The sequence below is a fragment of the Pungitius pungitius genome, chromosome 13, assembly GCF_949316345.1.
Source record: "Pungitius pungitius chromosome 13, fPunPun2.1, whole genome shotgun sequence".
In the NCBI taxonomy this organism is placed as follows: Eukaryota; Metazoa; Chordata; class Actinopteri; order Perciformes; family Gasterosteidae; genus Pungitius; species Pungitius pungitius.
The window spans coordinates 1,021,771-1,044,857 of NC_084912.1; the positions used below are offsets into that span (position 1 = coordinate 1,021,771).

The 23,087-nt window shown below is 49.5% G+C and overlaps 2 protein-coding genes across 3 annotated transcripts; one reads left to right on the forward strand and one right to left on the reverse strand.

Moving 5' to 3' along the window:
* The first annotated feature begins 661 nt into the window (after window positions 1–661).
* LOC119213852 (sprouty-related, EVH1 domain-containing protein 2-like) lies at window positions 662–14,143 on the forward strand. Its single transcript, XM_037465019.2, has 6 exons — window positions 662–1,243; window positions 7,310–7,502; window positions 7,585–7,753; window positions 7,929–7,993; window positions 11,060–11,206; window positions 11,290–14,143. The coding sequence occupies exons 1-6, from the start codon at window positions 1,218–1,220 to the stop codon at window positions 12,055–12,057; spliced, it is 1,368 nt and encodes a 455-aa protein (XP_037320916.2). The 5' UTR covers window positions 662–1,217; the 3' UTR covers window positions 12,058–14,143.
* A 2,443-nt stretch (window positions 14,144–16,586) lies between these two features.
* On the reverse strand, window positions 16,587–23,040 carry LOC119213858 (actin-related protein 2-A-like). Of its 2 annotated transcripts, XR_005119909.2 has the most exons (10): window positions 22,883–23,040; window positions 21,588–21,698; window positions 20,242–20,457; window positions 19,996–20,068; window positions 19,576–19,712; window positions 19,230–19,379; window positions 18,192–18,337; window positions 17,847–17,979; window positions 17,071–17,392; window positions 16,587–16,960 (listed from the first exon to the last, which is right to left on the reverse strand). XR_005119909.2 is itself a non-coding variant. In XM_037465039.2 (9 exons), exons 1-9 carry the CDS (start codon window positions 22,928–22,930, stop codon window positions 17,222–17,224), a joined length of 1,185 nt encoding a protein of 394 aa, XP_037320936.1. In that variant the 5' UTR covers window positions 22,931–23,040; the 3' UTR covers window positions 16,587–17,221. The 2 variants fall into 2 exon arrangements, 1 of the variants encoding a protein (XP_037320936.1); XM_037465039.2 differs by having other exon boundaries at window positions 16,587–17,392.
* Between the last annotated feature and the right edge of the window lie 47 nt (window positions 23,041–23,087).

Consider the following 23,087-nt stretch of genomic DNA (forward strand, 5'->3'; position numbering starts at 1 on the left):
GTGTTGTAGTTGTTGTAGTACTGTTGTTGGACAGCGCAGACTGTAGGACGCCTAGTTCACCGCATGGGGGCGCTGCGCTACCACCGTTTTGGTTCTTGCCCACCGATCATGAACCGAGAAAGCACACAAACAAATGTTCAGGGAAGGAACATAAATCTGGCAGCAATCAGCCCCAAAACGTGCCCGCGCATTAGGGGATCGAGAGGCGCGCCGCTCACCTCGCGCGCATCTGAGAGGCTCCTGCAGGTAGAAGAAGGTGGTCAGATGTTAACGAGATGAACCACTAAGAGCCTTTAATCGGGTTACTTTAATCAGACGTGAACTTCTGCTCATTTAATGAAAAGATCATTCGATACATATTTTATCAGGCTTCAAATATAATGGACATATATTTACTGTGTATGTATTTATTCCCTGGAATCTATAAATAAATAAATAGCTACACAATGACAGACGGAAGATCCGCACTGAGAACAAAGGTGACACGTCCGGATTGGAAACGAAGGATCCGGTGGAGGAGAAAGGAGGGAGGAGGAGGAGGAGGGGTCGTCTATCAAGGGGGGCCCCTACGGCGCATGGGCCCTCAACCAAAATGTAGACCGACGTCACCGCTTCCGCCCTGCACTCCCCCCCCCCTTCCCTCCCTCCTCCTCCTCCCTCCCCCGGCGTCGTTGGAGCTGCTCGGCTGCCTGCAATCCAACATGGAGTAGAGAGAGATGGGGCTCTAGCGGGGCCACCCCTCGGTACCGCAGCGACGACGCGCTTCTGCCTTTTTACGCACAGCTGGAACCGGACTCATCGGCGACCCAAACATGCGCTCTGGGACCTAAACACCGGAGTGTGTGTTAGTGTGTGTGTGCGTGTGTTTGGGGGTGGGAGAAAGGCAGAGGGGGGGGGGGGTGTTATAGCGAGGGGAAGAGCTGGATCCTCGCTACTAAATCATCCTGCATTGCTTTATCCGAACTGGAAGCGATGGGGAACTTTTAGGAAACCCGCGATCCAGAAGAACAGAACCTCGGGAGGAACGGTGTGGCTTCAGGAGGGGGGGGGTAGAAAGAGAGAGAGAAAAGTGAGGAAAAAGGAAGACTGAGCCCGACGCTCGCACAAAAGGCGCAAAAGGGAGGAATTTATGCGCAACTGGAGACCGGATCGGCGGAAGAATGACGAGCGAAAAGTGTGCAACCGCCGCGGTGCTCAACCTGAGGTGATCCGGGACAATGATAGAAGAAACACACCCGAACGAGTGAGTACCCCCCCCCCCCCCCCACACACACACACACACACAGGCACGGCTACAAGTTGGAGATCGGGGGGGGGGGGGGGACTTGCTGGAGTGTGCAGAGCCGTCTACCCCTGGTTAAAGTGCGGTGTGTAACGCGTGTATTTCACGGTGGATTCGTGGAGTGAAGCGTCGCTTTTTCCCCGCGCGGTGTACCGACTAGTCTCGAGAAAAAGGGGGGGGGGCGTGGGTGGATCGGAAACATTTTCTGAAAGGATCTGTACGAGGGTGGAGGGGGGCTTGGGGGGAGGGGGGCAGCCCTGTTGCAGCGTAACTTAGGAACTCGAACCCGCCCTGAAGGTCCACCTCTTATAAATAACGCTCCAAAGGAAAGAGAGAAAACAAGAAGCCGACGGCCCACGAGGCGGCTCGTTATTTGGTCACATCTGTGTGTGCCTCCAGCGGGGGGGGGGGGGGGGGCGGGACGGGGGGGGGAGCTCACAGGATGTGAGATATCCGATACGCTTCATCCGCCATCTCTTTCTCAATCGCCCTCATTTGCATAAACCCCCCATTCATAAAAACAAACCCGCGATTAGGCTGAAAGAAAAAAACGAATGGCAGTCTGTCCCTCAGTCTGTCCCTCAGTGTGTCCCTCAGTCTGTCCCTCAGTCTGTCCCTCAGTGTGTCCCTCAGTCTGTCCCTCAGTCTGTCCCTCACTGTGTCCCTCACTGTGTCCCTCAGTCTGTCCCTCAGTGTGTCCCTCACTGTGTCCCTCACTGTGTCCCTCAGTCTGTCCCTCAGTCTGTCCCTCAGTCTGTCCCTCAGTGTGTCCCTCAGTCTGTCCCTCACTGTGTCCCTCACTGTGTCCCTCAGTCTGTCCCCACTGGCCTATATGGAGGCGCTGCATGGAAAGCTTAAAATTAGCCTCCACCGAGGAGGAAGCTCTGGGGGGGGGGCGCTTTGCGGACCTCTGTCGGTCGAAGGGCATTGGGGGGGAGTATGAGGGGGGGGGGGCTGCTGTGGCGTGACGCCGGCTCATTCATAAAAAAAGGTTCTCTACCCTTTCACAGACCGCGGGTCGCCTTGGGGAGGGGGGGGGGGGTATTTTCACACGGTGTGGTGAAATTGGGTCACGCCCACCACGTGACGGGCATCTGACTTCCGTTAAAAAAACAAAAGCTTTTTGTCTCCATGATAATGTAGAAAAGAATCCTCCCACAGACCATTTTATCCACGTAAGAGTTAATCGACCTTCTTAAAAAGCCTTTAAGAAGATTGAAGTTTATTTATTCCACCAATCCCATAAAAACACAGCTTCGCTTTTCTAATCCTGTCTATTTACACTTTAACTGGAATCTCACCTGGCTCCTCTGGACCTGAACGGAAGCATCTTGTACAGCGGTGGACAGACACAGTCCAACGGGCCTAATGAGAGACGGGCTTTATTCATGCTTTATTCCTTCCTGCCACGCGCTGCACATTTGAACAATTTGTCACAAGTCCATTGTGAAACTGGACAGCGACACGTGTGGTGCTGCTGCGTCACACAAAAGACGTTTATCGTCTCATTACCGGAAGAAAATGAATCGTTGCTCAGCGTTATCTGCTAGTTTGTGGCTTTCTTATCAGAACTAAACGTGTGCTATCGGATCGAGGCCCGGCTCAGGAAATAAAAGACACACCTTTTCATGCCCTCTGAGTGGAGTTAAGAGGTGCAGCAACCCGCCGCTTCCTGCTGATGGTTTAAATGTGTCGGAGGTCAGATATTTCACAACCTGACCATCTATGGAGTCCCTTCCTTTCTTCCCGAGGAGGCACATCTGAAGGCCTCGCTCCGAGTTTCTGTGTGACACACACACACACACACACACACCGGGTGTATTGATCTGGACATGCTGCAGGGTCAGCATGTGCACAGTCAGTTTGCTCGCTGACCTTCAGCTGAGGTCATCGTAGATATATAATCCATCGCCGGGCAGCGTTTGCGGGGTCTGTTCCTCACACGCCAGCGAGGCCTTTCAACAAACGTGGCAGAAGGACGCCTCCAGAAGAGCTACGCATCTTCTCACACGGCCGGGGGGGGGGTGGGGGGGGGCTCGGCTCACATGACTCGACTTGAGAGTAATGGGCTCGGACCCTCGTGCCACGGATGGATCGATTCGCCGAGGCGACCGACGTGGACCACGAAACCAGGGAGAGAGCCGACATCAGGCCGCCTCCTACATTTCCCACAATGCATCAACAGGCCGGACGCCCTGGACGTGTTGCATTCATCAGTCAGCTGTCCGCTCATGAAACATTGCATTCTGTGTAGCGAGAAGAAAAAGGTGGATCTTAATCAGCGATGGATGTGTGTCCACATTAAGACGCTGTGTGGACCCAGAGGACGTCCTCCCTTGTGTGTCCTCCCCCCTGCACACACACACACTCACATCATGTGGAACGGACCCTCGCTCACAGGGTTTCCTGTGTTTCACAGAGCAGCTCGTCCCGGTTCTGGAGCTTTTATGTAACGGTTTATATCTGGAGACCAAACAATGGCCGCCCATTGTTGGCCTCTTCTTTAAAAAAAACAAACTGATCTGTGCTCATCAGCTGACTGGACGGCCAGGATTCTAAGAGCCTGAGTTTCTGTTTTTCCCCTCGACGCAGCAAGCACACAACGCTGCCGATTCTGAACTCGGTGACCTTTGACCCCTTGTGTTTAAATCAGACTAAAGGTAGACCCAAACCCGCAAACGAGAGGGCGACCATTACTTTAAAATAATTAAAGATCAAACCACACAAACACGGGCTGCAGATTAGAACCAAACGGACACAATGAACTGTGATGAGGTCGGAACTCATCGGTCCTCGGTGGGGGGGGGTCCATTTAACTGTAGCCGATCGACAGGATCTAGCCTTAATGGGGTCAATAGTTGTGAATGAACTCTCCTCCCCCACCACTCTCTCTCTCTGTGTGAACGGAAGCTGAGAAGAAGGTTGAAGAACGTATCTCTGTAACGTTGGTCCTCAAGTAGCTACAGATATGGTTCCACAGTTTATTTAAGTGATCGATCTGCTTCTTAAAGGTTGAATACTAATTCAATTCTCTACACAATTTGTGACAAAGTTTGTTCACACCAACATTAAAGATGGGGAAATGTCTTTGGAGACGAGGAACAAAGCAGCTTCTGAGCCTCGATGCTAATTAGCTTAGCATCAGAGACGGAGCTGTTTCAAACCCTTCAGATCCACAGATAAACAAACTTTACATTTCTGTGTGTGTGTGAGCGTGTGGGTGGGTTTATGGGTGTGTGTGGGGGTGTGTGTGGGTGGGTGTGTTTATGGGTTCTGTGTGTGTGTGTGTGTGCGTGTGGGTGGGGGTGTGTGTGGGTGTATGTGGGTGTGGTGTGTGTGGGTGGGTGTGTTTATGGGTCTGTGTGTCTGTGTGTGTGTGTGTGTGTGTGTGTGTGTGTGGGTGTGTGTGTGTGTGTGTGTGGGTGCGTCCAGTGGTTCCTTATCAGAGGAAGTTTAGACCGCCTTTATCACACACAGCTGAGTCGCCCTCACCGGCCTTTTTATCTGCCCCACATGAGCTGGAATCCAGACCTGATAGCAGCCCCCCCCCCCCCTTACTGCTTTATTACAGGCCCATCAGGTATTTGCAGGGTCCACCCCCCCATGGAAGAACACCCTCACAGGGATGCATTCAAGAAGGTCTTCTGATCCTAAATACAGACTACAGGCACACAAGTCCATCTAGTTGAAAGGGGGGGGGTCATTGGCGTGGCTCGCAGGTGTCCCCCCCGTCACCGAGCGCAGTGACCCAGTCTTTACTCACAGAAGCGCGGGACGCTGTGCAGGTGAAGCAGGTCTTTAGTCACTGTGGAGGACAGCAGCCTTTTTTTCTTTAACAGCTGTCGGTGTCGACGGCTCTTTTGGTTCTACATTGTGACCCGACATTGTGACCCGACCTGAGATCTGGGTCCAAACATCACGCCTCCTGCAGAGCGCCGTCACGTGTGAGATCCACCAAGCGAGGACTGAGACTCAGACGGGCCTCTTAAAGCCGTTTAAATAAACCCCCGAAACACCATCTCAGCTCATCGAGTGTGTTTGTGCTGCTGGTCGCCTGTTTGCTCCCAACCACCAATTACAGATTAGCAATTACAGATTTACGGATTATAGATTACAGATTATAGATTATAGATTATGGGGCCAAACGAGGGTCAGCAGTCAGCCCAAATGTGGCCAAGAGCTCATCCAGAGAGCGACGACTTCCTGTTTCCTGTCAGGTGAAGTTATGGTTAATGTTATTACACATAAGTGACAGCGAGGTCACCCCCCCCCCCCCCCAGAAGAGCCCCCAGTCCTCCAGAGCCTCTGAAGGACTGCGTTCCTCTTCAAGCAGTTTGCACCTGCGTTTTGCAGAGATCCTGAGAGTGAAAAGGCCATAAAAGAAATAAAAGTTGACTGACTTGTGGCTAATGGAAGAATGTTGTTGTGTGAAAACAAAGGAGCGACTTCCTACTTCTGCATGAAATAAATGACTATTATCCAAGCTTTTAATATCTGAATGGAAAGTCTTAACTATGATAAGGGGGATTCAGGGGGTGTGTGAGTGCGTGTGTGTGTGTGTGCGTGTGTGTGTCTGTGTGTGTGCGTGTGAGTGCGTGTGTGTGCGTGTGTGTGTCTGTGTGTGTGCGTGTGAGTGCGTGTGTGCGTGTGTGTGTCTGTGTGTGTGCGTGTGAGTGCGTGTGTGTCTGTGCGTGCGTGCGTGTGTGTGTGTCTGTGAGTGTGTGTGTGTGTGTGTGTCTGTGAGTGTGAGTGTGTGTGTGTGTGTTTACACAAAGGCTCAAACGTTGAAGGAGAATCTGCAGTTGCTTTTCAGCTCGATGTGTTTGTCTTCCGTCTGTCATTCAGTAGCTTTTATGAATGTGTGTGTGGGCGGGAAGCTGCTCAACCAGTCTGACCGTGTGTGTGTGTGTGTGTGTGTGTGTGTGTGTGTGTGTGTTCTAATTATATAACACCTCCCTCCCTCTCTCTCTATGTTTCTCTTTCCTCCCTCTGAAGACAAAGAAAGGAGGACTTTTAACCAACAAAAAGTAGAATGACTTGAGAATATTAATATAGTTAAAAGTACAGACACTTTAGTTATTTATTGGTTTACGGGCAGTAAAGGAAAAGGTTTGCATCAGAACAGAAGCTTTTCTTTTCAGTGTTTTCATTATAAGATAAATGTCTATAACTCATTAATGAAATGAAGCAATTTATTTCTATTATTTATTGAGTCGATAAACCGCTTTGAGGTGGAGGAACATTCAGGCTCTGTGGTTGACGTTTTAAAGCATATAGTGATATATATAAATATATATATATATATGTATATACACATATATTTACTTCAAAGCGAGAGAGAGTTTTTTCCTTCTTCGGGTCCCGATGCGACACCTCCCACCTGGACACAGCGAGGACGGCCGAGTCGTGACTTTGAGAGACGCCCTCAAACATTCTGCCCCCAGCGTGAATCCACCTCCGTTATTATCCATAATTAGCTGTAATAAACTGGTTAGCGACTCGTTAGGGACGTGAAGGTTTTACAGGATGAAGCAGACGTCTGGAGGGAAGAATGCAAAAGGTCTTTGTTGTGTCACAATACACCGTTTTTATCTTTATTGGAGCTAAAAGCACATTGTGCAAATTCTTCACATATCATTTATATTTTATAATCGAGATTTCTGTAGAAATATTTGATATTGTTTCTCGTCTCTTAATTTGACAATTACTTTGTTTTAAATATCAATTTAGATGTTTTTTAGCATGTGATGCAAACTAAGATCTAAGGCCAGGAGGTGGATCTTCTGTAGCTCACGTGTCCCTCAGGTGTCCCTCAGGTGTCCCTCAGGTGTCATGGCCTTCAGATAACAGGTAGTCAGTCGCCGTGGAGACGAGATGCAGAATCTGGCGCGGCTCAAAATAAATTCTCGAGATGCAGAACCCGCTGGAGGATTTCACCGGGAAACGAAACCTCACGGCGCCAAGCCTTCGTTCTCATATTGCTGCGCTGAATATAACAACGCACGCCATTTGTCCCCCCTCCCACAGTGACAGCTACATCGTGCGTGTGAAAGCGGTGGTGATGACGCGGGACGACTCGAGCGGCGGCTGGCTGGCCCAGGACGGGGGGGCTCTGAGCCGGGTCGGCGTGTGCCGCCTGCTGCCCCCCGAGCTGGCGCCCGCGCTGCCCTTCGGTTGCCCCCACTTCCTCATCCGCGGCGAGCGGCTGCGGGACAAACAGGTGAAGAGCGCGGCGACGGGGGGGGGTCAAAGGTCAACAAGGATGGGGAATAGATGGTATGTTTTTTCCTCCTTGGTCACAGGTGATCCTGGACTGTCCGCTGAGGAAGGACCTCCTGTACACCGTGGCCACGCCCACCTTCCACCACTGGAAGGTGGAGGACAGGAAGTGCGGGCTGTCCTTCCAGAGTCCGGCGGACGCCAGAGCGTTCGAGCGAGGCGTCCGGAAGGCCATCGAGGACCTGGCTGAAGGTAGCACCCAGTTTTAGTCTCTCCGTCGTATCGTAAGAATCAAATGTCCCGTGAGGACGTGGCTGCAAACGCGTTTATTTTGCTTGTAAAACCTTGACGAGCTGATTCTGAGAATCACTTTCTTGACAAAGCTGCAAACGTCCTCTTGAGTTGACGGCTGGTCTCCTCTCTGCAGGCTCCACGACCTCCTCCACGGCGCTGCAGAACGAGGGCGAGCTGGGAGACGACGACGTCTTCACCGTAAGCTCCTCCTCCTCCTCTGACCTGAGATCTGTTTGTGAATGCGACGCCCCCCCCCGGGGGGCTCGATAAGGGGGTCGCAGCGCCCTGAAGGCTCCGCTCAGCATGACAAAAAACGGACTTTGACCTCAACTCTGGAAGTCAAACGGACTCGTTGTGTGGCACGAACAGTGTGGGGAAACGACGGCCCCGATGAATCCAAACTCCACACAGCGTTTGCAGAGCTCCATCGTGATTCGGTTATTTCAGTTTGCAGCAGAAATCCGTTTATTTTAAGGTCCACGTGAGAGTTAAACACAGCTTCAAGTGTTGTTGGAATCCAAGTCAGTGCCTCTCTACCCTAACTTAGCATGGAGGACCCCCCCCCCACTCCCCCCACCCACTCTGTAACCTGAGACCAGGAGCAGCAGCAGCCGGGGTCACAAGGTCACTTCCTGTATCCCCCCCCCCTCCCTCTCCACCCGCCCGGTTAAGAGAAGGAAACAAGAAAAAAAGAGACAGAACGGCCACCAAAGCAGCAGCTGTTTCCCAGCTTAGGGGGGGGGGGGGGTGATTTACGAGAGGAAGTACCTCGTGGTTCATCTTTGACTCGAGCTGTCTGTAAGGGCCAATAGCTGCTCCTCCTGGGAGTGTACACACTAACACCCCCCCTGCCCCCCCTCCCCGAGTTGGAAAGAAAGACCTTTTTATCCAAATCCGCTGTTGAGACTAATCTTCTCACTTGTTAAAGCTCAATGAAAACTCATAATAAAACAAACAGGGAGTAAGCCTCCATATTTCTACTTGAAGGATTCTTTCTAACAAAGTTTGAACACTGCTTTAAAAAAAATCTAATCCTGTTCATCCATTAATTTTGAGCTGAAACCCCCAAAACTAGGACCAAACAAAGGTGTTTTCTCGTAAAACCTGCTTAAAATGTGCACTTGAACGCACCACCCGGGCGACGCTAGCAGATAGCTAGCAGCTAGCTATTTGCACACACGTCTTATATAGATACGTAATTATAAATAAATAATAGAAAATATTATATTGCGATCTTCAGGGTTCAGACGGCTGTGAAAAACGTCGCACAAAGTTCCAGTTATAGGAAATATAAAAGTCACTAAAATGTGCCATAAGTCTCTGAGGAACGTAGCTTAGCATCATCATTAGCCGATTCAAAATGCTAATGTGTGGGAGGGTTCCAGTACAGAAGGATGTTGATTCGAGGCGTGACTCCTCTCGATGGTCACAGTCCACGAGGCGGAGACAGCGAGAGATGCGTGGGAGATTTACAGCCTTTGGAGGGGGGGGGGGGGACATGCTATCCTAAACAATTCCACCTTCGGCTAACCTAAACTTAACCCAACCCCCCCCCTTCAGCACGTCTCTCCCTTGCTCTCTATTTTGGCTTCATTCACAACAAGGGAGAGCAATTCTGGGCTCGTCTCAGGAGAGCCCAGATGAAGGATGGACCCCCCCTCCGTCCCCCCCCGTCCCCTCTGACCCCCCCTGGGCTTCTGAGTCGGTGACATGTTTTGTGTCAAAAAATAACTTGAAATGCCCCCTGTCCAGCCTTGGGACAGAATACACAGAGGGAGGAAGTCCAGAAATACAAACTCTCCCCCTCAACTCGCTGTCTGTCTGTGTGTGTCTGTCTGTGTGTGTGTGTGTGTGTCTCTGTCTGTCTGTGTGTGTCTGTCTCTGTCTGTGTGTGTGTGTGTGTGTCTCTGTCTGTCTGTGTGTGTCTCTGTCTGTGTGTGTCTGTCTGTGTGTCTCTCTGTCTGTCTGTGTGTCTGTCTGTGTGTGTCTGTCTGTGTGTGTCTCTGTCTGTGTGTGTCTGTCTGTGTGTGTCTCTGTCTGTGTGTGTCTGTCTGTGTGTCTCTCTGTCTGTCTGTGTGTCTGTCTGTGTGTGTCTGTCTGTGTGTGTCTCTGTCTGTGTGTCTCTCTGTCTGTCTGTGTGTGTCTCTGTCTGTGTGTGTCTGTCTGTGTGTCTCTCTGTCTGTCTGTGTGTCTCTCTGTCTGTGTGTGTCTGTCTGTGTGTCTCTGTCTGTGTGTGTCTGTCTGTGTGTCTCTCTGTCTGTCTGTGTGTCTCTCTGTCTGTGTGTGTCTGTCTGTGTGTGTCTCTGTCTGTGTGTGTCTGTCTGTGTGTCTCTCTGTCTGTCTGTGTGTGTCTCTGTCTGTGTGTGTCTGTCTGTGTGTCTCTCTGTCTGTCTGTGTGTCTCTCTGTCTGTGTGTGTCTGTCTGTGTGTCTCTGTCTGTGTGTGTCTGTCTGTGTGTCTCTGTCTGTCCCGTCTCTGTCTCTTGTCCAGTCTGCCGCTGTGTTTTGAATCAGTTGTGGCCGGCGAGGCCAGAGTGGTACCGGTTTGAAACCGCCCCCCTCCCTTACTGGTAATGTCTTCTCCAGGGGGGGCCGGAGGCAGCGTGTGGTGTTATTTTTGGCCGGCTGCTCTGAGGGCTTTAAAAGAAAGATTCTCAGCATGGCGGCATCCATGTGGGGAGCGGAGTGATGTAGTGGTGTAGTGTTCTGGTGGACGCAACCATTTTAATCTAGTTGTTTTTTACTCAACCAGTAAGACGCTGTGATTATTAAGGGTTGACACACACACACACACACACACACACACACACACACACACACACAGACAGACACACACACACACAGGGGATGAGGCCGACCCCAACGCACCGTCTGACATTGCCATAGTTTACGTTACGGGGACGGCTGTTCATACACACATAGAAGGGAAGGATGCCTCCATCTACCTTCATCTACCTCCATCTACCTCCATCTACCTCCATCTACCTCCATCTACCTCCATCTACCTTCATCTACCTCCATCTACCTTCATCTACCTCCATCTACCTCCATCTACCTTCATCTACCCTTTTTTTATATTTTAACTCGCCCACAAAGATCCAAATGTGGATCAGGTGACTTCCTGTTTTCCCAATCCGAGCTGCGCCCGAAGTCTTCCTGTTTTTGTTTGTCCAATCACGGCGTCCTCTGGCACAAACTGTTTGTCCGGCTCGTCCAATCGCAGGGCAGCGTTTCAGCCGGCATCCTGTGTTTGTTTGTGTCCTCAGAACACCACGGACAGCTCGTCCAACTCCTCCCAGAAACTGGAGCCGCCAGAGCCCTCGCCCCCGCCGCAGAGACACAAGTGCCTGCTGGGACATCGCCACGACCTCCACAACCCCTACTGGCTCCCAGAGGCCTACAGCGTGGACCAGGTGGGGGAAGGACGTCCGGGTTGTCGTGGTGTGTCTGAAAGATCGAGACGTTCATAAACATCATTTCTCGTCTCTCTCTTCAGCCGCTGTCTTGGCGTCCTCGCCAAGTCACCTTTCATGAAGACGATGAGATCGTCCGCATCAACCCCCGGGAGCGCAGCTGGGAGCGGACCACCGAGCGCCACTATGGACACCCGTCGCACCGCTCCCTGCCCAAGGGCTACGAGGACTACCGGCACGCCACCGTGCGCGACAAGTTCATCCAGACGGACTCCGACCCCTACCTCCACTTCGCCAAGACGGAGGCGGGCAAGCACGACTACACCTACCCGCTGGCGCCGGCCCTCTCGCCCTCGTACTCCGACCCCGCCCTCGAACCCTTGGACAACAGGGGCCACGGCGGCTCGTGCGTCGTGTCCGCCCAGCCCCGCTCCTTCCTGCCGAGCTCCTCCCACTCCGCAAACGGCGGTAAGGGGCGGAAGGCGGAGGATGAGCCGGAGCGCGCCCAGTGCGAGCACTGCGGCGAGGCCTTTTACGTGGCCGCCAACCGGAGGGGGCGGTGCCATGACGCGCCGGACCCCGTGCGGGCGTGCGTCCGGCGGGTCAGCTGCATGTGGCTGGCGGACACCATGCTCTACCACTGCATGTCCGACCCGGAGGGGGACTACTCGGACCCCTGCTCCTGCGACGGAGGCGAGGGCGGCGGCGGGCGGCTGGGCTCGCGCTGGCTGGCTCTGCTCGGCTTGTCTCTGGTGGCGCCCTGCCTCTGCCTCTACCCGCCGCTGCACGCCTGCCACCGGGCGGGGCTGCGGTGCGGCTGCTGCGGCGGCCGCCACAAAGCGCTGAGCTGAGCGGGAAACAGACACCGAACAACCCAACGCAAGCACAGGGAAGGATGGGGGATGGTGGGGGGGGGCTTATTCCAGACACTGAAATAAGCCAAAATGAATAAACAGTTGGTGCATTTAGTGACCGGCCTGAGAAGATAAGCTCCCCTCACGGCAGACACTTCTCTCCACGAGGACAGCTCTCGTTTTCAGGGGGCCTTTTTTCATCCTATAGCTGACCTATATGTCATGTATCACATATGCAGGTACTTTATACTTTGTACACTGATATCGGCGTCAAAGAACTTGAATTGTTTCTTTTTTCTCTGTTTTTTGTTCTCCTTTTGATGTAAGCTTGGCCATTTTGTTTTATATTCTATTCCAATATCAGGCTCAACTCCAGCTACAAGAGAATCAGACACTAAACTTGTGTGTGTGTGTGTGTGTGTGTGAGTGTGCGTGTGTGGTACATGTACGTGCTGAAAGTGTGCACCGAGGCCTTTCATTGTGTGTGTTGCAGCTGATGGTAAAGCTCATACAACCGTGGTACTCATCCTAATCTAAAATCCCAAAGAATCCTGTTTTTATTATTTATTTTCTCACTGAATTGATCCACCAGCCGGAGGAGAGGGTGCTGGGCTGTGAGGCTGCCACGACACTCCCCCCCCCCCCCCCCCCCCCCGCTCCACCTGTTCTCTCATCAGTGCCTCGACCTGTCCGGCCTCTTTGAGGGCTTATTCTACTTGACCATCACCCAAAGTCTTTTAAAGGTCACTTCGCATGAACCTTGAGGACTGAAATCCAAAAGAGAGCCGGTGCCTTAAAACGTGGAGTCCGGCCCTCATCTTCGTCTTCTGAAGATGGCGAGAAGCCAGAGCGCTCTTATAGACTTTGGAGGTTTTCAACTCTTGTCGTGATGAAGAGGAACCCGTAAAGTGCGTGAAGTCCAGTTTGTGTGCGATGTACAATCAGCGACCCTCCGTAGAGTCCAGAACATACGCATTAAATTATATAAAACGTCTCCGAAAAAGTCATCAGAGAGATCTTTAGTAGTTCAAATGTTTTATAAAAACCTCTTCTTTTACCAATAAATCAGTTTCAAAAGTTGTCTCATATATAAAAGACGAACAATCTGACACATGAGAGCAGCTTATCTTAGCTTAGCTTAGCTAGCTTAGCATAAACACCAGAAATCTATCCGCGCTCTGTTCAACTGTGACAAAATTCTCATGCTGGTGCTTCTTAAACAATTAACAGGTTACATCTGTTATGTACCAGATGTTTGAAATTGTTGCGATGGGAATTTTAGGTGATGAGGCCCAACCAAGTGTTCATTGAGAGCTAAATGTATCTCCAATGACATTATGCTGCTTAAACCCGGCTCATTTGCCAATGGGAAGAAAAGCAAACATTTTAATGCATTTTGAAAACAAACGTTTTTCACACTGCTAATAGCTGAAGCTGATGCTAATAGCTAAAGCTAATATATAAAGATACTACCCTAAAGCTAATGCCTGACGCTAATATATGAAGCTAATACCTAGAGTTAACAGCTAGAGCTCTCACCCCATGAGAATTCAGGTCTTGCTAGCTATAATATACAATTATAGCTAGATTAGCATTATGCTAAGCTGAGCTAACCATCTCTTGCTGTGGTTTCAACAGCTTTGTCTCTAATGTTGATCTAATATTTATAAGTTGTGTGTATGTAGTTGTGTCTGTGTGTGTATACGTATGTGTGTGTTTATATACGTTTATATTTACACACATTATATAAATCTATATACACAGATATTTGTATGAATAGATGCGCGCACACAGATATGTACGTGTGTACAAAACGCCATCCCACCTGCGTGTCTTCAGGAGTTGACCAATTCCACCCTTAACCTTTGTGTACGGGGTTGAGCTTTGAAGCATTAATAGAATCTTTATCTGAGAAGCACTCGGGTCCCGGAGACGTGTCTCCACCGCTGATTGTTATGCCAAGGAAATGTCTCTAACTAGTGGAAATGCAGAATGCCTGAGGATGTCCTTTTCCTTCGCTGGTTGTGTCAGTCGCACACATCCTGTCCTCTGTACCTGTGTGTGTGTGTGTGTGTGTGTGTGTGTGTGTGTTTATCCCAAATCCCGTTCCCCTCTCCTGCTCCTCTATGCAGAGCTACTGAGATCAGCTGAATATACCAACATCTATCCAGTGTAATCAGATCTTTAGATGAGGCCATGCATCGGGGACGGGTAACTGTATGTATGTGTGTGTATGTGTGTGTGTGTGTGGGTGTGTGTGTGTGTGTGTGTGTTCTCTCATGTCAGAGCCATTAACAAGTGCCTGAACGCATCCTGTTTATCTCCTTTTTTAAATTGAAAAAATTAAGAAGACAAATCCCTGTACTGAATTAGACCCATTTTTTTACGCTTAGAATTTTTACCTCTGTAAAAAAAGAGCAAAAATTATATTATATATATATATAAATATATATATCAAGTGTATGTTGTACATTTTTATTTGTATTTTTGTTTTAAATGTTTCTAACGTGTATGATGGATGTAGCTCCTGCAGGAAGTACTTTGTAGGCACCGAAGGGACGACCAGGTGTGTGAGGATGAGGTGAAGTGTGCGTCCTCCCTTCGGCTCCCAATAAAACGAGAGAAAACAGTGAAATTGCTGCTTCATTACACCATCATATCTTCCACTGCATACTTTACCTACTTTAAAAGAGTTCATTTGTGTCAGAAAAAACAACAATGCTAACAGGCTAATATTCAACATGCTAGCGGTTGCTAATTAGCACCAAAAACTTTTTTACTTTTTGAAAAGCAAATTTAAAAAATGTTTTAGTGAAAGTATATTTGAAACAAGTAAAATATTTTGAATCCATACAAAAGAATCACTCCACAAGTTTTTTAACTCGTTAAATATTATAATATAAAGCCTGAAGTTACTGTTTTTTAAATTTTAAAACAGTTTGTATCGTGGAATGAAACGAGCCGTCTGTGCAGGAACATGTGAAATCCATCGAGGACGCCGAGCTGCTCCACTCAGGATGTCTGTGGAAAAGCATTTGGGCAATAATCACATGGGGGGAAGGAGGGGAGGGGGGGGGGGCGGCTCAGCTCAGCATCCAAGTCCACATGTGCAAACACTTAGGACATAGCGGGGTCCTCGTGGCCTCTCCGGGGGCTCGGAGCCGCTCGCTTCCCACGGAGGAGCAGCGGGGGCTCCTCTGTGTTCCTCCCCCTCTCCTTTCCTCTGAGCCCCCCCCCCCCCCCCAGCGAGCGTTGATCGTCGTCTTCTTCTCCGTCGGGTCCAGATGTTCTGCGGCGTGCTGCAGGGAGGAGGATGTTGTCGTAGGAAAAGAATGCTTTGTGTTTGACGTAAGTAGAGAACAACTTGGTGGAGTAAAGATCAATCAAAGGTCACGCTGAGGCCAAAGTGTTTGAGCAAAGGCCCTTTGTTGAGGCGCTGATGAGTCTGTGTTTGGGCCTCAGAGGTCACACTTCAGGGTCGAGAGGGAGGCGTCCAGGGATTAAAAAAGCAGACGATGCCGGAAGAGTCCAGGCTGAGATCTTTATTTCAGGCCCGGAAAGAGAGAGACTCTTCCTCTGGTGGCGCCAGTCCTCGACCACATTTCCTCCTCCGTCACCTTCACCCTCTCCTCATCCTCATCCTCATCCTCTGATGGCGGCCTTTCTTTATTCCAAGGTCGATGCTTCCAGGTTCCTTAACCAAAGAATTTGGTGCTTCATGTTGAGTCATTTCTTTATGATTCCACATGGAGCGAAAGCAAAGTGTGATTCAATATTTCATGTTTTTGGAAAACCTTTGTTTTTCTTTGTCCAACAAAAGACAAACATGCTGAGACAGAATTTAAAAAAAAGAAGTGAAAACTGACTGAAAAGTGTTGACGGCTCAGATTAAAATCCATTTCACAGCGACCGAATGCTTCAACATACTCTTCAATAATTGTATTTCACGCTTCAGTTCAATGTAAATGTTTCCAAAGTAAAAACCTTTGTTTTACTAAACGGACAAAAGTGTTGAACATCAACCAGTAGAATGTGTTGCATTTATGTATAAGGATGAATTATGTCCACATGGTCTCATGAACAGGTTGAATCAGCCAGCAGGAGTCCCTGATATTCTGCAGCAGAAGAAAGAAGATCTTTGTTGGCGCTCGTTTCAGGATGTTTTTTGTGTCTCGGTTTCCTTTTTTCTGGACTTTGTTCCTCCGGACGAACGCGACGTGTTTCACAACTATTTATGACCCAGTGATTCCGGCTCACTCATCGCTTCACAGCGTTTTAACCCTCGGCCACGTGGTCCCATCGGTGCAGATTCTATTTGAAGTAAAACTCTGCAGAGAGACGCGTGAGGCTTTCTGCCACAAAAGAAACTAAAAACTCAACTACAGATGGAATGACAGCAAGTCCTTTGAAAAAATAAAATCTTTATCCAGAATAAACCGAAGAAAAGGAAGCAGCCCCCGTGGAGAGGAAACTGTTTGGTGGTTCCAGATTTTAATTTTATAACTTTAAGAACAAGCGTCAACACAAACTTTATAAATCACTTTCTTTATTAAATCAGCGTTAGGCAGTTATGAACAACATGGGAAAATAGAAGAGACAAAAAGAAAAGACGTTAAAACAGACCCAGTTAACGTTAACTGCTCTTGGCACCGGATATTTAAAAGGGAAAAATAAAAATATACACATTAATACTCAAACTAAAAAAAGTTAGTCCTCTCCCAGAAGAGACAATTCAAAGAAAAAAACATCAGTTATTAAAAAAAGAACAAAGGTGATCAGTTGTCACTCAGCTGGAGGCGGGCCATGGCCGCTGGATGGAGGGCTCTGATTGGTAGAGGGCTCCGATTTGGATATTACAGAAACTTTGCTTCGTCCCCTCTGGGGACTTTTTGAAAAAGGTCTAAAAAGAATTTAAAAAAAAAAACTCAAGACAAACAAAATATTTTGAAGGTAAAGAAAGTTTTAACCTTCTGCACAAGATATTTAAAAAAATACAGAAAAAAGACGCACCAGCAGGACAACTTGAACCCTTTTTGGGCGTTTCAGTGAAGATCCAAAACCAGGAGAGAGAGGAGGAGGAAACGGCTCGATCCCCAGCCGAGAGAAGAGGGATGAATAGATATATACTCTGTGTGTGTGTGTGTGTGTGTGTGCGGCTGCTTTATCTGACGGTGACTCCCAGTTTCTCCAGCACGCGGACTCCTTTCTCCTGGTACTCCTCGCGGGTCAGCCAGAAGTTGTCCTTGTCCTTCATGATGTCGGCCAGCACGGCTCCGCCCAGGAACACCATGTGCTTCCGCCTGGGGGGGTCCTCGATCCGGATCTTGAACTTCTACAGTGGGGGGGGGGGGGGTGATGGGGTGGTGGGACAAAAAGAAATGTCTTTAGGGTTTCTCGTCAGTTTGGACCATTTTTTGCCACAAAAAGTGCTTTTTAACACGTTTAGCCACAACGGCCCAAAACTTAAAATAATTTTGATGCATTTTTAAAATTTACATATTTAAGTTAAAACACACACACACACACACACACACACGCAGTTATTAAAGGCTGCTGTTTAAGTGAAATCAGGTCTGTTGACCTGCGCCGCCCCCTGGTGGCCGTCTGAGGAGACAACGCCTGAAGCTTCGGTCAAACAACCAGACGCTTAATGCAAAAACAGGTTTCTCTTAAACCTCCCCATCTGGGAGGTGTTAGCTCCGTCAGGCTCCTCCGTCGGGCTCCTCCGTCAGGCTCCTCCCAGCCAGCAGCCACACTGTGAAACCAGTTGTTGGAGGACGTCTCACCGAGAGCTTGTCCACGTCTCCCTTCAGCACGCGCTCCAGGTACAACTGCTTCAGCTCCCTCTCCAGCCGGGACGGCAGGCCCGGGTACATGGTGGACCCCCCCGACAGGACGATGTGCTTGTAGAAATCGGGCCTGGGGGGGTAAATTACAATAAAAAATGCAAATGACTACATTTCCATTTATCATGTAGCTGACTCTCCTCCACAGCGACCTACAACAACAAGTAGGATTCAGTTTGTACCTTTTTAGGGGATATTCCACACTTTTTAATCAGAATGAATCCCTTTCCAGACGAGAATGATTTAAATAAGACCTCCATGTAGCTTCAGTCCTAATGTCCTCACCTGGTGTCTATGTCGGCCGCCTGGATGGTGTTGAAGAGGAGCTCGGCCACTCCGACGCCCTCCACGTTGATGAGGTGGGGCTGGAACAGAGCCTCGGGGGCCTCGAACCGCTCGCCTCCCACTTTGATCAAGCGGCCATCTGGCAGCTGGAGACGCGTGGGAGCGAGGAGACAAGAAGGAGGCGGGACTCAGTGACTCATACGTGTCCATTCAGAGGAGCCATAACTCGTCAATAAAGCCTTTTCTTTAAAGCTGGACGCGCAGTTTGACTGACAGGTGGTTTAGCCCCGCCCCGTCAGCGCAGAGGCCGAGTGGACTATTAAAAGGGTCATTCAGAGCGGCTGCACAGGAAATGATGCAACGTGCAGTTCAGCCGCGGTTACATTGGCCTCCTTGTTTCAGCACCCGCTCAACTTACAGGTGTGTGTGTGTGTGTGTGTGTGTGTGTGCGCCCACACTAACACAAACACACACACGGTGGCTGAGCTCTGAGACACAACACGTGCTCGGCGAGGCGCGCCGTAACGCAGACTCATGGGACCAGAGTTTATATTCTGTGGCTCCTTCAGTACGAGTGAGGGGAAAATAAGTGTGTGTGTGTGTGTGTGTGTGTGTGTGTGGGGGGGGGGGGGGGGGGGGGGGTTTGGAAAGAAAAGCAAGGCGAGTGTTGGAGCCCCAGAGAAAACAGGGGGCGCAGGTTTGGTCCCTTTGTTGCTTTTGGGGATAATTGGTGGAACAGCTGGTCCTTTGGGAAGGATTCACTATAAAATCATGTTAAAAAGTAAATGTTTGTCCTCATCCTCATATTCTGACTCTTGATTAAGTTTATTCTTGATCTCGAGGAGTTATTCTTGTTTTGGGGCGTATAAACGCCATTGAGAAGGCTGGAGGACACACGAGGACATTTGAGAGCCTCCTTGTCTCCTGGTGGTCCTCATGTGACTTGCAAAGACTTGTAATGAATTAAATCCAACTATATATATATATATAAACAAACATTAGGGATGAACTGAAGTGGCTCGTCACATGCAGACACACCGTGTACGACTCCACCAGCACGGTGGTCTCCAGCGCCAGCTTCTGCTCCTGCTCGATGTTGTAGCCCACGTAGCACAGCTTCTCCTTCATCATGCGCACCGTCTCAAAGTCCGCCGAGTGGTTGAAGGCGTAGCCCCTCAGCAGCAGCAGCTGAGAGGGGGGGGGGGGGAGGGAGGGGGGCAAGGTTTTTAAACAGGAGGAACTAGAGGTACCAGTTACCAAGAACATGATGTCACTTTGCTTTAGAACTAAAGAAGCACTTCTGACCCGTTAAAGACTCAAATTACACAAATTGGTTTTATTTGAACTATTTTGTAGTAGAATGAGGTGAATAGAATAAAAGTACCTTGATCAGGTAGCGGGTGATGTCCCTGCCTGCGATGTCCAGGCGCCTCGTCAGATGCGGCAAACTGAAGCCCTCGTAGACCGGACAGATGTGTGTCACACCGTCCCCCGAGTCCACCACCACGCCGGTCAGGAGGCCTGACACACACACACACACACACACACACACACACACACACACACACACACACAGGGTATCGGCTGGATCCCAAAGACCAGGTGTGATAGAGTCATGGTCACCTGACTTTTCGGATCTGGTATCAGCCTCAGAAACAAATGTTTGCACAAACTATTTGATGAAGGCGTAACACAACAACATTTCAGCAAGGAAGCAGGAAGCAGGTTCAGTGTTGGAGGCGCTTTGGGAGACGTCCTCTGAGGCCGAGACGTTTGTTGTGATGTGAGTGCTGTGACGTCTCACCTTGGGCGTACAGAGTCAGCACAGCTTGAATAGCAATGTAGACCCCTGAGAACTGGTAGGTCTCAAACATCACCTGCAGGAGACGGGAAGAAAAAGATCACAAAGGGAATAAATGTGATTTTGGCCGTAAAGATTAACCGTTTCTCTGAGCTGTGAAAACACACGTTAAATCACTGAGACAAACAAGCACGTTGAAACGCACACACACACACACACACACACACGCACACACACACACACACACACCTCGATGATCTTCTCGCGGTTCTTGGTGGGGTTCATGGGCGGCTCAGTCAGGAGGATCTTGCAGTTGCGGGAGTCGATGTTGAGCTTCTCCGGGCCGAAGGTGTAGTCCCACAGGTGCTTCATGTCGTCCCAGTTCCTGACGATGCCATTCTCCATCGGGTAGTTGACCTCCAGCATGGAGCGCAGCTCGCTGGCCTCGTCGCCCACCATCAGGTCCTGCAGGGCGAGGTCAGGAGGTCAGCGGGGAGGGCAGAGAGCTTTGTTGTTGTTGTTTTCATGTGGTCTGCTGGTCTCATTAAATCAGAGGAACTGTCTCCTTTGTAAAACAGTTGGAACTCAGTTACCCAGCATGCTCAACAGGCCCTTCATTGTGCATCCCTGTGGCTGCGGTGAGACACTTGTTTTACAACTACACGCATGGAGGGCAGCGCTGCAGTGAGAACAAGCAGCTCACAGTCAAGCTGCTACGTTCCACTCTGCTGCTGGTCGCCATTTCACAGGTTCATCCTGTGTGATGTGGCATCTACGGAGGACCAGTCTCAGGCCTCCATGTGGTCTTCATAAAAAAAACAAGGAAAGAAAAGGAAAACAGATGTGCTTCCGTCTACAGCTTTCTGCTGTCTGCCTCGAGCGTGGACACTTCCTCTGCATCATCTACCCTTAAATAAGTTGTGTCATGTATATATTCGAATACACCAGAATTTTATTTTATTTTAGCAAGGCGGGGAGGGGATTAGCTGTTAAAACGCCACGGAAGATCAGAGCCTTTGAAAATGGAATAGGTCCAAAATCTCTTTTAGCTCTCCATTGATAACAGCTGGACAATGATTCATCACAGACATGAGGTGGAGGGTGGGGGCATCGTCACTGAACACTAAACAAACGGAAACTAGCTGGGAGGAAGAAGATCAGACTCGTGTGGGTAGAAAAGTTCTATTAAAAGGTGAAAAGAAAAATGAAAAAAAAGACATTGTTGGTTGAGATCAGAATCGTAACAGAAGGCCGACACACTTCTTCTTCTTCATCAACGTTCTACCTTGTCGGGGGGCACATGGACTACAGGAGGAAGGTAGATAAGATGATTAAACAAAAGAATTGGAAAGAGCAGGAGCGATGGGCTTTATGCTGAAGTGATGGTCAGCATCGAGCTTTACGGGTCGTAAACCGTAAACTTATGTTTTGCAGCAGATTGCACAACTCAACGGGACTAACTGGACCTCTTCAGACAGCAATCAGACATTCAACCTGACGTTGCTCTGTTGAGTTGCATTTCACATGGTGCTTCTCCACAGATTACAGTTTGCTCTCATCAGTGGTTCTTCAGACCCACTTTGCCCGGTTCCTACCTTGATCTCAATGTTCCCCACTTTGGCTGTGGAGCGAATGATGGGCCTCCCCACCAGCGCAGGGAAGATGTGCTCTGGGAAGTTGGAGCCTCCATAGCCGCACTTGACAAACTAAAAGAGAAAACCAGAGAGGAAGTGAAGAAATGCATAAACTCAGCTGTGAGTTCAGACCACGACGCAATGCTAGAGAAACCTGGCATGTATTCTACCTTATTCAAGATTTTAACAATAAAAATAGAAGATGAAACTTAACTTCTTAATTTCATAAAGCCCTTTCAAATGTTTATGCATCATTATGGTATTTATAACTTTGACCTCAAAAAAAAATAACACATCAAATAGTGCTTTGATGCATCTTTATCAATTGGGTTGGAGGGTTATAAACAGTTATGTGAGGTGTGGCAATAATATGCTGCACATATTCATCAGTGTGGAACTCATGAGTGGAGGTTTCGGGGGGGGGGGGGGGGGGGGCTGTTACAAAGGAAGGGGAAACACTGCAAAACAAACTTTGTGCAAAGCAAAGTTCGACAGATTTCCCACCGGACTGTGTTACGTTACTCATCAGGTGCTGTTGACACGTGTGGCTTTGACTCTTCTCACTTCCTGTTGATTCATTTTCGTCTAAGATTAACGCTGACAGAGCAGTTTCTTTATAGAAAGTCAGGCCACGCTGAGCCAACATCCTCTTAGACTGCAGAGGGGTTTAGAGAGTAAAACGCAAACATACTCCAAGATCTTCGGATGGGGCAGAATGATGTTGTCAATAAACCAGAGCAGCTTGAACATAATGCTTCCCAATTAACCTGAGAAGGGTTAGCAAACGCAGCTCACAACAACTACCTGCAATGCTGGTAATTAACGTTAAACTAAATATGCCGCAAACCCGGACTCTTATTTTATCCTAAAGACTGAAACGGAGGCGCGCAGCTGCCAGACATGAGCAGAAAACCAGCTGGTTGATGCTAACAGCAGCACTTTGGCCGGCTAGCTAGCTGTCCTGCTCAAACAAACGACCACTTGTCGTCCCTCGTGCGCTTCCGGTGTTTACGTCGCTTTGAGGGCGGCAGTCGGGGTCGTTTGTTCCGCTTCCAGCTTCCCCACAGGTGCCATTCTCTCCTCGGGTGTGGATGAATGAAGGCGAGCTGGCTAACGGGCTAGCTGCCGGGCTACCCACCCACTAGCGAGCTAGCTTGGCCGCTGACAGCCTCACTTCCTGTTTCGGCGCGTCGTTCAACATCAACGGCGCCGTTTAAACAGCGAGCTGCCGGGGTTCGGTTCCCGCAGACACTCACCCCGGTCCCGTTGTCACAGACCACCACTTTCCTTCCCTGGCTGTCCATTGTGTAAAAGCCCAGTAGCCGCTGAACCTCCCTGAACTTAGTTCGGCCACCGACCCGGCTGACAACAGGAGGGAGGGAAGGGTGTGGGTGTTGCACACATCCGGTGAGTGATTGAGATGTTTTGACGTCACTTCCTCCAAAGACCAGCGGTTCGTCT

Coding starts and splice junctions, on each gene's coding strand:
- LOC119213852 (XM_037465019.2), top strand. CDS start 1,218: ATGATAGAAGAAACACACCCGAACGA. Junction 7,754..7,928: donor CATCGAGGACCTGGCTGAAG/GTAGCACCCAGT, acceptor TCCTCTCTGCAG/GCTCCACGACCTCCTCCACG. Junction 11,207..11,289: donor AGGCCTACAGCGTGGACCAG/GTGGGGGAAGGA, acceptor CTCTCTCTTCAG/CCGCTGTCTTGGCGTCCTCG.
- LOC119213858 (XM_037465039.2), bottom strand. CDS start 22,930: ATGGACAGCCAGGGAAGGAAAGTGGTGGTCTGTGACAACGGGACCGGG. Junction 20,458..21,587: donor TGGGGAACATTGAGATCAAG/GTAGGAACCGGG, acceptor CTCGCCCTGCAG/GACCTGATGGTGGGCGACGA. Junction 20,069..20,241: donor ACCGCGAGAAGATCATCGAG/GTGTGTGTGTGT, acceptor CGTCTCCTGCAG/GTGATGTTTGAGACCTACCA.